The sequence below is a fragment of the Crocodylus porosus genome, unplaced genomic scaffold (assembly GCF_001723895.1).
Source record: "Crocodylus porosus isolate Cpor-Errol unplaced genomic scaffold, CroPor_comp1, whole genome shotgun sequence".
NCBI lineage: Eukaryota > Metazoa > Chordata > Crocodylia > Crocodylidae > Crocodylus > Crocodylus porosus.
Window position 1 is genome coordinate 19,240,615 of NW_017728926.1, and position 13,563 is coordinate 19,254,177.

The 13,563-nt window shown below is 43.7% G+C and overlaps 1 protein-coding gene across 5 annotated transcripts in view; it reads right to left on the bottom strand.

The window, feature by feature from the left end:
- MTOR (mechanistic target of rapamycin) overlaps positions 1 to 13,563 on the bottom strand; it is a 102,933-nt gene that overhangs the window by 13,082 nt on the left and 76,288 nt on the right. For 3 of the 5 annotated variants that reach the window (XM_019541686.1, XM_019541683.1, XM_019541684.1), the window contains 11 exons: positions 12,232 to 12,357; positions 10,996 to 11,127; positions 7,109 to 7,224; positions 5,650 to 5,767; positions 4,767 to 4,973; positions 4,149 to 4,249; positions 3,820 to 3,916; positions 3,031 to 3,129; positions 2,144 to 2,266; positions 1,252 to 1,434; positions 212 to 358 (listed from right to left, as the gene is read on the bottom strand). In XM_019541686.1, coding sequence (XP_019397231.1) covers positions 212 to 358; positions 1,252 to 1,434; positions 2,144 to 2,266; positions 3,031 to 3,129; positions 3,820 to 3,916; positions 4,149 to 4,249; positions 4,767 to 4,973; positions 5,650 to 5,767; positions 7,109 to 7,224; positions 10,996 to 11,127; positions 12,232 to 12,357 — 1,449 coding nt within the window. The remainder of the gene's footprint in view (positions 1 to 211; positions 359 to 1,251; positions 1,435 to 2,143; positions 2,267 to 3,030; positions 3,130 to 3,819; positions 3,917 to 4,148; positions 4,250 to 4,766; positions 4,974 to 5,649; positions 5,768 to 7,108; positions 7,225 to 10,995; positions 11,128 to 12,231; positions 12,358 to 13,563) is intronic. The other 2 variants (XM_019541687.1, XM_019541685.1) reach the window with 1 other exon arrangement.

Sequence of the window (13,563 nt, forward strand, 5' to 3'; positions counted from 1 at the left end):
GGTATGGAAGGTCTGATTGCCAGCCTTCAGTATTTCTGTCACCTGGAAAAAGCACTGTGTAAAGATTAAGCCTACGGCCTCTGCAGCTTCCAAGCATGTCACAGGGAGGTGTTTCAGGAATACTCTCTTCGAGTGTTTTGGATAGACAGAGAACACAGAACAGAGAAAAGTATCGATAGCATAAACTGTATGACCCACAACAGAACTGTACCTCTCCCCCCACCTGAGGCAGCTGCTTCGAGATGCGCCTGAATACGTGGTAATAGAGGTCCCAGGCCTGGGTGAGGTCCTTGACATTTCCAGATTTCATGTATTTTCTGCACCATTCCTGAGCCTCCATTAAGTCTCTGCCATATGCCTGGGAAGATGGGAGAACAATTAAACACTGCTACAGGCCATTTATTTCTTTTCAAACTGCTATACAAACTTTGACTGAGGCTTGTTTTTTTATGGCACATCAGTGGCAGGTTCAATATTAGAACCCAGAATCTCTGGTGCCAAAACCTTCATTATATCTACCTGACAGGGCACCCGCACAAAACGACTTCACCCCTACAAGGCAGCATAAAGATCTGAATCACCTAGTAATGGCACAGCTGAAGGCAAAAGCAATTACTGCAAAGTCAGAGAAGCAGTGTGCGCAGACTTGGGAGGAGCCGTCTTTATTTAGCCCCGCTGATGCCCAGTTGCTGCTGTAGGTACTGAGGCAGACTGCAAAGCAGGGCAATCTTAAGGTACAAGAAACTGCTGCAAAGCAGGAACTGCTTCCCCACTGACAGGGTCAAAAAGGTTATTATACAAATCCCATGAGATCTTTCACACAAGGCCCAGATAGATACTATGTACTAATTTCAAATAATGTATCTCTGCATTCTTAGTTTTTGCTGACTCTTATGGTATCTCAAGATACTTATCCTTCATTCAATTGGTAGACTAACCGCATTTCCTGATTGAAGCATGCTCTCAAGTAGGGGTGGCCAACCTGTGGCATATGTGATGCAAGTGGCAATCTTTTGTAGAAAGTCTAACCTAGAACAGTTGCACAGTCAAACTTCCACACTGAAGACCTGGAATCATAAAGGATCTCTCTTGCTCACAGGCACACATATATAACTACCATTTCTCCATCTGCTAAAAATATCTAGCGTCTTTCCTGCTATACTGTGTAAAGGAAAATGGCAATGTTTTAGGAACACCTTGTTTTGTTTTGCACAGCTAAGAGAAGCACGTTCTGCTGCTACTTGCAAATACCTGATTGAAGGATGTTTCCTTTAAGGTCTGAGGGCCACGTTCCATCATAGCATGAAGAGGCTCTAGCACTTCAAACATGCCTTTCACATTCCTCTCTCCAAAGTACAGACGGGATGCCTCTTCAAGCCCCTCATGCCACATCTCGTGCCACAGGATGGCCACGCGGATGAGCTCTTCGCTCACCTGGATCAGGACAAGGAAGACACTAAATTCCTAAAGAAAAGCTGCTTGAATGCACATTAATTGAAAAAAAAAAAATCCCCCACAAGATTACTTTCTGCTTTGAAAATATTAAAACACTTGCCTGCTGGCAGCTGGGGGGGGGTGTGTCACACATCCCACCCCCCATTCTGACTACTTGATATTTTTTCTTTGGCTTTCTGTAGCCTAATGTATTATTATAGCTTGATTTACCACTTACCAGAACATATACAATTGTGTAAGTCTGCCTGAAAATGTATTCTTGCCTTCAGTTATTCATTACAAATTTAGCAATTAAGACAAGCCAGTCCTTTCCCCAGAAACAAAACAGATTTGCCATGTTCTAGTCCAGTGTCTCATCAAACAAATGTTTCTCTTCATGGTCAATGATACCCATTCCCCACTTCCTCTCTTCCCTACTTTCATTCATGACAAGAAACAAAAACTTAATATTTAAAGCTTATGGCCCTATAAGCTTGAAATTATTTAACTTTAAAACAATCCCTTCCAAAGAGGAGATTACTTCCCAGCAAATTAAATGTATGCAAAAATCAAATTAACACTGGGCATTCTCTTCCAGTTTAGTGGGAGAAATTATCTGTACTTAAAATAGACCCAAAGATTGAATAAGCCTGGTGCATCAGTTCATGAAAAGATTCCTTTTTTTTGGACCTATACACACAGCACTCACCATCATTGCCTGCTGTACCAGTGTGCTACTGTGCTCACACATGTTTTTCAGGATCTTATTGGCAGCATTGTGGCGAGCAGTGGTGGTGGACTTAGAAGCCACAGTCAAGGGGTAGATCAAAGCCTACGGCAAACACCAAAACAGTAATACTTTATAATCAGGAACAAATAACAGGTGCTGCATGTATCAAAGAAGCAAAAAAAATAAAAAAAATAAAGTGGATCCACACAGACAAAAAACTAAGCAACAAGCCTGTTTGAGTCCCACAGGATGAAGAAATGGCAATATTGGGACAGCAAAAGCAAACTGATTTCTTGAAATGGAGAACTGAAAGAGTTTGTTTTTTCCAACAGGAAGTCCTATAATCTAAAAGGCCTGGATTTTCACTTATTGGGCAGCAAAATGATTCATTGTTGATGAACTGGTATCAAACTGTGTTGATGAACTGGTATCAAGCCGAGGGAAAGACAATCCTCTCTAGCACACTGGGATATGACTCTCTGTGCCCAAGGCAGGAAACGCAGCAGCTGCTGCCCATTAACAGTTATTTAATGGGACTGGGTTTTAGGAAGCAATTTTCACCATGTTCGTAATAGAAGGAGACGCCATCAAACTCTGTTTGGTTCAGATGTCTTGCGTCTCAACCATTCTAAATTTGCATCTTTTTTGTGATGGAGGCTGAGGAGAAAAAGCTTTCAGAGGAACAAATTAACTGCTCAGGAAAGTGAACAGCAATGAAACTCTTCTGCTATGTATGAACTATGATGAGTTCTTTTCCAGAACCTGCCCCTTCCCTCAGTAAATCACTCATTCTAGTACAGACCATATATAAAAGCCTTTCATGGTCAAAATTCTAACCGTAAGTCTTCCTTTGGGCCAAAGCATACCTGAGGGTGGTATCTCCCAATATCCGTGAGGAGCTGGTGAATAAGGCGTCCCACTAACGGCCGTGGGGTATCAATTCTTGCAATGAGCTGAGGGATAACCTAACAGCAAGGATGAGAAAATGAAAGTTACAGTCTTCTCTTGGGTATGGCTTACAAGCTGTTCAGCCCACTGCATGCGTATCTGTTTGGCTGTCACCAGAGATCCCAGTGTACATCCTAGCAGCTACAAAGAGAACAGAGGTGGATAGCAAAAAGACCCAAAGGACATCAAAGGTTAGGAACAGCTGAGAGAGACAATGAGTATCATATGATGTGTGACTATCATGTGTGTAGGCCTATTACTCATTGGACCCAGTGGTGGATGATGCGCCTCATCCACAATTGCTGCAGGGTTCTCCCACATCTCAAAAAAAGATAAACATAAAAGGAAGATGGACAGAAGAAGCCTTCTGTATGAGGTCTAGTCTACAGAGCCACCTTGAAATGGACTAAGGATCTATTATATTATGTTAGGGTTACACAACAGAGTTTCATACCCTGTCATTTTTACTGCATGTCATCTTTCACTTTAAACTCAGTCTCCTTTTCAAGCAGTACTCAGTTGACATCTGCATCCAGAATGAGTGAGGCTCCAGCTCTGTCCAAGGTGCTTGCTAAATTACAAATTTTGCTCTCATGGTCACATAAAGGAATGTCTCTGGCAAGATGCCAATTTGGAACCTCAGTAACTCTGAAATCCTAAGTGGTCTCTAAGAAACGGCAGGTTGCATGGTCCCTTACACTCCTTACCTGAAGCCAAGTATCTATTTGGATTGCTTTGACTCCTTCAACCAGAGCTTCATTTACATCAGGCCAGTGGCCATAGTCAAACCAAAGGGTAAGGACTCTGAAAGAAAAAGAAAAAACAGGGCATTTCAGTGTCTTGCACTCAGATCCAGTTTACCAACTGGGAAAAGCAGAATAGGAGTATGACTGACCACAAACAAGCTCAGATTGACTATGCAGTCATCACTTTTTGAGCCACGTGAGGAGTGCAGAAGCATGTTACAGTGAGACTTAAAGCAAGTATGTGTATTGCTGTCAGCTTGATTCTATTTTGTATGCACTTCCCAGGGTACCTGAGCGTGTCCTGTAGGTTGTTGCCTCGGGACAAAGAAATGGATCGGAAGAAACCCTGGACAGCAGGGACCGTGTACATCAGGAGGGTTTTGGATAAATCCTGGGGGAATATAAATGGCTGTCTTAGTTTGGCAAGAACACATCAGGAGGAACCGGACTGCAAGTTGTTACCAGTCTACAGGCTTCCCTCATGATCCCAAGCAATGGAGCATATATTTATATACATATACACACGATTCATACCACTCCAGTCTCTTGCCAGTCCTCCCCCACAAGAAGTATTCATCTAGTCTAAGACGCATGAGCCTATACCTGAGTGCGCACGTACTTCAGAGGATGCATGGCTATTCCCTGCTCTTCCCCCATGTCTCCTACAGAGCTACACAGCTAGGATTCTTATGATACTTGAATCTACTGGCAAAATCATGAGCAGTAAGAGCTACTAAAAGCTTTTTTGCTTATTTCAAGCCTTACTTAAATCTGTGGGTGAAAAGCCTGAGCCCTAACATGGGAGAGCTCTCAGAAAGGCAGTTACATGTTATGTCTTTCAAAACTGAGCACCTGCTATTCAGTGCCACTCATCCTTGGCCCTAGCAGGAAGGAAGGGCAGGCCATACCTCAGTAACTTTCTTTTGCACAGGAGATGGGATGGGACTATTCTCTGTGCTCTCTGCTTCGCTCTCACTGTTGCTGCCTTCTGTGTTGGCACTAGTGATGCTGGTTCCGCTGGCATGACGCAGTTTCTTCTTTTCGTCTCTGGCCTGGTTCTGATGTTTGTAGTGAAGCACAGCCTCAAAGTTCATCACTGCCCAGGCATGCCAGGCCTGTCAACGAGGAAATCAGAATGTCAATAGGAAACCCAGGGATGAGGAAGCCCCTATGCAGCCTCCACTTTTGAGTAATTAAAACATCTCTGCAGTACAATTAAAACTGCTTCCCATTTTCACACCCTACCAACACGCTCTGCAAAGTTTAAAGTGAGGGGTTGTGATTCAGAAATGAGAAGGTGAAGCTTAAGGAGAAGTCAATGGGGGAAGAGGTGGAAGGACATCTGGTCAGGAGTATGCTGCCCACAGGCAGGTAGGCTCTCCAGTGTTAGCTTTGGAAGGTTCTGAAGGTAAAAACTCCTTTGAGAACTAATAGCAGGAATCCTGGCTTGGACCACCGCAGTGAAGCAAACTTATCCATCTCCCTAAGGATTAGCATTCCCCAGTCATTAAACATCTGTAATTAATCTGCAAGACAGAAGATCCCAAATGTGACTCCACAAGTTGAACCGTGACCCAGTGCTACTGGCCAATCAGCATCTGAACAACGTCATGCTTGACCTGAGCTGCAGAGACACTTACACTGGTCTCAGTGCTATACTTGGGTCTATCATATATATTCAACAGGGGAGAAGGTTACATAGGCCAAACATTCTGGTGTTGCATTGTGCTTCAGGGTGCAGTACTTACCTGTACTGCCTGTGGTTTAGCATTAAGGTTTCTCCTTGCTCACCTTGTACCAGTTGCGGTCGTGCTCAGTGGCAGCACTGTAGTACTGCAAGACTTTGGGGATGGTGCTTTCATTGATGCCTTGTAGGTTAAGCTGCCACTCTCCCAGTTTCAGGAAACACCTGATAAAGCAAGTTAGACTGTTACCCTTGAAACACAACAGACACTAAAACATGAACCAGTTGGCTTACAAGGCTGACTTCATCTGGAATCTAGCTATATAAACCAGGCTGAAATGCAGACAGAGGGCACAGCATGGTAGTTAGGAAGGAGCCATCAGCAGCCATTCTACATTTTGTCTCCCTGGCTTGCTTGACTTGAGGCATGTCCAAGTGCTGCAGGCTGCCCAGTTACAGAATGAAGCTAATAACTGCCTTACAGAGGCATCATGAGGCCTAATTAATGTTTTTAATTGCACCAAAATCCTCCAAAAATCACCATGCAGGTGGCATAGTCTCCCTGTGAGGTGCCGCAAATAACCTACCACCATTAAAACTAGCATGGCATAGGAATACACTATGACAGCCACCCACTGAGGGTGCATGGAGAATAATGATTCTTGGTTTAGCCAAGGATATTAACTCCACCCCCTGGAGGGGAGAAAATAAATGCTTCCCATGCTGTAAGATGTGTTGTGAAGGTTTGTGAAGTTTGATGCTTAGGTCTCTCCACGGGCTATAAATATGCACCTAACACAGCTCAGTCCTTTTTAACTTTCGCAACTTCCAATTAGCATCCTACATCAAGAACCCCATCTTCAGCTCATAAGCACTTGCCATTCAAGCTAATCATTATGCAAGATTTAACAGAGAATGGCTGTTATAAAGTTCCCATTGTCATAAAGGTTTAGGAAATATATTGGTGCTTTAAAAAGTCCCTTCAGCAATAAATCATCATTTTGAATCATTCAGCAAGAAACAATAGACTTGTCAGAGCCGCCGAGCCCTGGGGAGGGAAGTTGACATTACTGGATGCATTTTTAATGCAATGCTGTTTTTGAAAAGGATCTTTCATGCTGGGCACTCAGTGGCTGAGGGCAGCACCAAAGTGCCTGAGGTGCCAGAAGCATGGATGTGCCAGTCATGTGGAAAGTGCTTCTTTCCTGCTGACTGGTTGCCCCCCACTCCCAAAGTCCCTAAAGAATGAGTCATGCAGAGAATGCTGTCTTTTTTGTCCAATCAGCTACACTACAGGAAAAATACAGCCAGCTGTCTAGGACAAACACAAGCTTGTTTAAATGGAGTTTGATGGTGTCTAACCTACCAACAGACCTTCTCGACTTGCAAAAGGCTGAGTGGCTGCAATTATGCAACAGGTCTGCATGTCACATCACGTGACTGGCCTCCACATGCCAAATGAAGGAGAGTTATTGTTCAGCTTGTTTTCTGCATGCCCTTTGTAATCTGAAGAGATGTGCCAGTGCCATGACCCAAACCCAGGGTCACGGAGGACCTGGTACTAACCGTGCCATAAGCTTGTGCAGCTCCTGCTTGTGCTGCTGGTCCTCAGTTGCAATAGCATGTTGTGCCTGTTGCTGCATTGTCTGCACAAAATGCTGCATGTGCTGGAATGCATCAATCTGCAATCAGATGGTGAAAGCATGAATATGTGGGTTAAACACAGCTTCCCAAAGGGCCAGAAAGGTTCAAGAGAAACAGATTCATGGGAATCGCAGCATCCCATACTTTTCCCCTTAAATGCCCTTTCATCACCTACACATACAGTAACTTTGCTTTACACGGTACAATACATCCATTTATACAGCCACATTCTTTCACTGCACCCATTGGCTTTAACATCCCTGAGTCTCAGACTCCTTAAGTTAACAATTCTGAAATAAATCAACACCCCATAAATATGGCAACTGAATCGCTACTCGCAGGAATGAATAACTGCATCCTGACCATACTCATCTTCACATCAGACAAAGAGTCATGAGCCTGGCTGAACTGACAGGCCTTGACACTGCGCTCTAATGGCCAACAAACCCTGATGCTGGCAAAGCAATGAAGTAAAAGCTAATAAATGAGAACCTTCCACAGAAAAGGTTCTGCTGCTGCTCCTTCTGATAAATCTTGTCCTAGAACATGAATGGAAGGGTCTTATTTGAATTGTGATGGGACCTGGGGGAGGTCCCTGATTATTTAGGATTTTAATGAATGAATATAATTCACTTGAAATGCACTTGGAAACCAAATGACAGCTGATAAACAGCATGTAAGCTATGTAACTCCTGACAGCCTCCCAAATTTATGTGCTTTATAATCTGCAATTGTCTGTGCCATTATCAAAATGACAAGCAAATTGATGGCATCCAAGGTTACTGGAAATCTGCCTATGCTACATTTACAGCTGCTTGAAAAAATGCTGCCTAGGGGAGATTTACCACTTCCTTCTTCACCCTATGGACTTCGCTCAATAGTGTAAGTCCTGGAGTGAAGCATGGTGGATGGCTCAGCTAGTAAAGAGCTATCTAGATCCCTCTGCAAGGTATTGGAAAGTCTCATGCCACTCTATATTGCTCTTTTTCCATTAGCCTACAGAAAGAAGAGTGCCTAAGCAGTTTTGAGAAGGTAAAATTTGTTGGCGGAAAAAGTCTCTAAATTCACTGAAATTAAAAGACAAGAAAAGTTAAAGTTTCAGGTTAAAGCAAAGAGGGGCATGCAATTCACTGGAAGCAATTAGAGTAAGAGTTCGCCATGACCGTGAGGCATGTTGCTCCCTTTTCTTGAAATCTAAGAGGTCACTCCAGGTCAGGAAACACACAATGTGCCATTAACAGCTTGATTTGTTTTTGTTCAGTGTACAGGAATGAACATTATTCTCATTAATGGAGCCATTTAGGAGGGAGAGACAAAAATTACCTGAATTGGAATGACTCATCTGCACAGTGCAAATGTCAACCACACTCTTCAACTTGCTGAATTCAATCAATCAATAGGACTGAGGGTTTTCACCCTGAGGCAGAATATGGAAAGTTGTCACACTGCTAATGTGAGCAGAAGGGTGGCAGGAGCTCTTTCCATGGCTAGAAAAGCACCCACCCCCCTTGAATGTCCATTTCAAAATGATGGTGCTGCCTAAAACTAATGTTTGTCTGAAACAAGTCACTGTTTAAGAAACATCTCTTCCTACCTCCTTCTCTTAAATGCTTCCTGGCCTCCCTATCCAGAAAGGAGCTCTTCTCATTTTGTAAGTACCGAAGATTAATTATTGTGAACTGTAATGCAGAGCACTCGTGCTTATTTAAGTGGGAAGTATATTTGAATAAATCAGGTAAAAAAAATCAATTTGCAATTTTGCAGGAGAAGGAGTCTACTTGGATTGCAACCATTGAGAGCAGCCTGTGTTAGAAGCAGCACTGTGGGGTTTATTCTAATCAGTTCTGTTGTTCCACAGCTTTAGGAGACGGCAGGGGCTTTGTGGAAGCTCTACAGATAGGCCTCACTTTGTCTCCTCTGTGGATTTGGCAAGTGGTGTATTAGAAACAGTTTGCTAACAAAGAACAAACTTCAGGGCATAACTGATTCCATATTGGAATTTGGCAGAGGAAAACTTAATTTCCCACTTCTTTGGATCCACGAAGTCACACAAGATCCTCCAGCAAGTTCATGTGCCTCACTATATAACATCCTATACCCAGCTGGATGTGTGCATGCTATTTCATACACTCAGACAAATGATAAAAAGCCCTGCTCAATCACACTCTCCATTCTCTGGGACAGAAGTGCATCTCACAAAATGCATTCATCCAGGTGCAAATGCATCTGGTGTGCAAAGAGCCCACTTAGAAGAGAGCTCACAGCCAATGCTGAAACTTGCATGCAATTCTGGAACTAGTGCCAAGTTCTGGGTGAGGCACTGCTTATGTGGTAGTACAAGCACATACAAAGCTTTACAGATGAGACGTGACAAGTTATGGCCTTTGCTTAAAGAGGTTATATGATATAATAAAGACAGGAAACACTGAGTAAGGAGAGAGGGTCGATCTGAAATGTCTTTCCTTTTCTTCAGTCTTTGTTAGTCTCCTTTCCTGTCATTTTGAAACTCCTCACCCATGGTCCTGCACTATCTTGTCCTGGCTTGCTCTCCCTTCATTTCCTTTCCTCTCCCTCTCTCTCATCCCTCCATGGAGAGCTGTATACTGCACAGGGCAGGGCCTGGAGGGATACTTTAGTTAGCCCAGATCTTGGAAGCTGTACAGTCATGCTAGTGCTAGGTTCCACCCAGCAAATTTGCTTTACTTCTTGTTTAGAGCTAGCTCAAGGACTTCCCAAGGGCACTGCATTGTGCAGCGTGGCGATACCCTTTGTGCCAACTTTCATTCTGCTGTCTACAGTTGCATCAGCCTTTTCCACCTTGTCTGCCATCAAGACGAAGAACAGAAAAAATGGGGACAAATGGAGGTTGTTTCTTAAAGGCAGCCATTGGATAATGAAGTTACCCCTCAGAAAAATGTAGTGGAGAGAGCAAGAAAAAAGGCTCCTGTGCAGAGCAGAGTTGCAGGCAGCTCCCTCTGCTTTTCACATTTAAGTGGCAAGTGCTATGGCCAAGTGCTTGGAAATGGCCCCTGTCCCAGAGCTGGCAAGTCCAGACAGAAACAATGAGAAAAATGTGGCAGAATATGAAAATAACTAGAAGTTTTAATATATATTAGAAGTTATCCAGTCTGCAGCTTACTGGATTTGAGTCTATACATTCCCACTGTGTTGCAATGTCAGAAGCATTCATCCTAGGTCCCCCACAGCCAAGTTACTCTCTTGACAAATCCCTACATGTTTTCCAGCTGTCTTGCAGTTAGATGCCTCCTTCTGTTGGGTGTTTTCATCCATGATCATCTCATAAATCTGTTTTGATCATTCATTATTCAGGTTGTGGCTATTTTTCTTGTTTCTCTCCTGGTTACCATGGTTGGGGACATGTGTGAATATTTCACCATAACCATGTGTGGTTGACCAGCTCCTTCCCCCTCCTGCAGCTCAGAATCTTGACCAAAGGGACAGCTCAATGGACACCAATATACCCTATTAATGAGATGACAGGACCAGGCATGGGGTGGTAAACGCTCCGAGGACATCAGTGCACCTGCTGAAAATGACTCTTGCCTGTGTCCTCCAGGAAACTCAATGGTTTATTACAGAGAAGGTCTGATCACAGGAGATAAAAATTGGTTTGAATAGTTTTTTCTTCCCAAACAACAAACTTGTTAGTTAGGGAGGAGAGTTTAAGAACAAATTTCAGTCCTGGTTTTCTTGCTTGGGAACTAGAAAGCTGGTGACTAGGACACTGCAAGAAACAAACATGAGCAACGGAGTGTAGAATAGATTCTCAGCCTCTCAATGATATGTACCTTACGAGCGCTCTTCCACATGTGTTTCATATACGCATAGGTCACTTGGGGATGAACCGTTGGCAAAGGGTGGTCTAACTGTCGAGATGGATCTACTCCAAGGAGTAGCACCAATGTCTTATGGGCCAAAGCCTTGAAAGAATGACAAAAAAAAAGAAGGTTATAACAAGATCACTCTCACCTCTACCTTCCCCTTTTCATATCTATGTCTAAAAGGCCTGTCACTTAAAGCAAGAGTGCTGCTGTTTGATAGGAACACACAGGCAAGTTACCTCATGTAGAAACTGCAGCTCTGCACTCACAACCACGTGCAAGACTAAACTTCTCAGACAGGCTCATGGGAGTTTATATAGAACATATGATTTCACAATTCAGCTTGGTTCCTGTGGGGATTTCTTTCTCCAGGAACCAATGCCGTACTAGGCCTTTATTCCTCACGGGCACAGACTTTCCCAGCAAAAAACAGTTTCACAGGACTGTCAAACAAAAGGCCATGGATCAAACCCGAGGACAAACACTAGCACTGATGCAATTTAGGACAAATTTCTGAGCTCAAGGAGCAACTGGCACATTGAACGTGCTGTCGGGAATTTAGTGATTAACATGATTCACTGAGGAGCGGAATGTCATTTTGTAACCTTGCAGTAAACTGTTACTGTCATTATTTATAGGCAGGGGTATGGGAGGATTGGCAATATAGCAGCTCAATTACTACTTCCCAGATTTATAAGGATGGCCCCCTTGAAAGACCGTATGTTTTTTCCTGGCCTGTAAGGTTACATTTTTACTTCAGAGGCCAACAGTTAGTGGGGTTTTGTGGTTTACTATTTTTTTTTTTGGGGGTGGGGGCATAATAAATACTACTGCAGTGACTGTCCAAACTAGGACTGTAACATAATGATACTAACATAACTTCCTAAATATGACAGAAAGTGCTACGAAAAGAACCAAGGATGATTAATGTTACCCATGCTACATGAGAGTTTACTAGCCCAGCACAGGAATGAAGCTTGGCTGGAAGTTTCTCTCGGGTTCAATGCTGTTCCCTCGAGGACAGTGTTGTGTCCACAAAGCTCCAAATCCAGGCAGACCCCAGTTTTGGCAGCTTCTAACCAGTCTCCTCATACATTTTACTTAGAGAACAAGGAATTTGGGAGAAGTTTCTAGCTAACATGGAATGGTGAAGCCAAGGGTCTAGAAAGCTGGAGTTGAAACTAAGGGCTTGACGGGACTCACCAGTCTTCCACTCTTGCCACACAGACTGGCGTACTTGAGCCAAGTCCTCATGTCCTCATGAGGATTGACCACAAGGGACCGAACCATAAGTATTCTCTGCCAGTCCTCCACAATCCGCTGGCAGCCCTGGGCAAAAACAGACAGAACTTACTCTTGTTGTCTCTTCCTCTGGGATCATCCTCTCCCACTTACATTTCCAGAACTAAAGACACCATTACAAGACAGGAGAGAGTGCTGTACTTGGATTTCACAGCAAACAGAAATAGGGCACTGACTGCTCACATTCTTAATCTTGATATGTATAAATAAGGATAAGCTCCTGTGCCTTTGGTTTAGTGGTCAGAACTCCATGAATAGCCAACTTGCGGCTTTAAGTCAAATGGCATCGCCTAATGGAAAAAGCATGGCTTTGTACAGCAGGAGTAGATCCAAAAGCTCGGCAGCTATTCCTGTGCTGTCAAAATAACCAGGCAGGGGTTTCACAACGTTTCCTAACCTGGCCTGAAGCTCTATTTTGGTCTCAGCCTTGGCTTGTTCCAATGTCAGAAGGTCCAACAACAATAACAAAAAAAACGGTTCTTAAAAAAAGCTACATTTCTGTTCCTGTCCCTTCTTTTGTCCTTGCTTGCTGCTGATTTTTACTTGATAGGAACTGCATGGCCATATACTAGGGTAGGGGATGACTGCCAGAAGAGGCTGCACAGCATGATCTGGCACTGAAATTGTAGGGCACATGGATATTACAGTGTCAAAGGCAGAGTGGTGGGGAGTTGTGGCTATCTCCAAGTGGTGCTGGCCATCTATTGTGGCTTGAGCTCACCCAGTTGATCAAGTCCTCCAAGGGTGGGAGAAAAGGGTATTTGAGGACTTCAGAGTTTAGGTACAGCCAGAATCTGTTCAGAATTACACCGCCCCCAAGGTGGACAGTGGACTTTGTCCAGTAGGGTTAAACACCTTCCTACTCCACGGTTTTGGCTCCCCATCTCTTGCAAACTGGGTTTGGGCACATTAGGCAGTGAAAGCCTGTTCTTCAACACCTAAATAAACCTTCCATCAAATTAGCCAACTGGATTTAGCAAATTTTTAATAGAGATGCTATAAAACGTGCAAGAACCGCATGTACTGTTTTTCAGGACCATAAAGAGCTGTAGTCATAGACATTACCCTCCCAGTCACTCACAGCCTTTCCTCTCCAGCGAAATAGTCTTTGAGCTTTCCCAGACAGGAATGCAGCTTGGAGGTGAAAAGCTTTGTCACAGCTTCCCAAATGGCTGAAGAGCTCACAGCAGCAACAGGTCATTAGTGTTTGGCATGGAGGCACAGAGGTGGAGG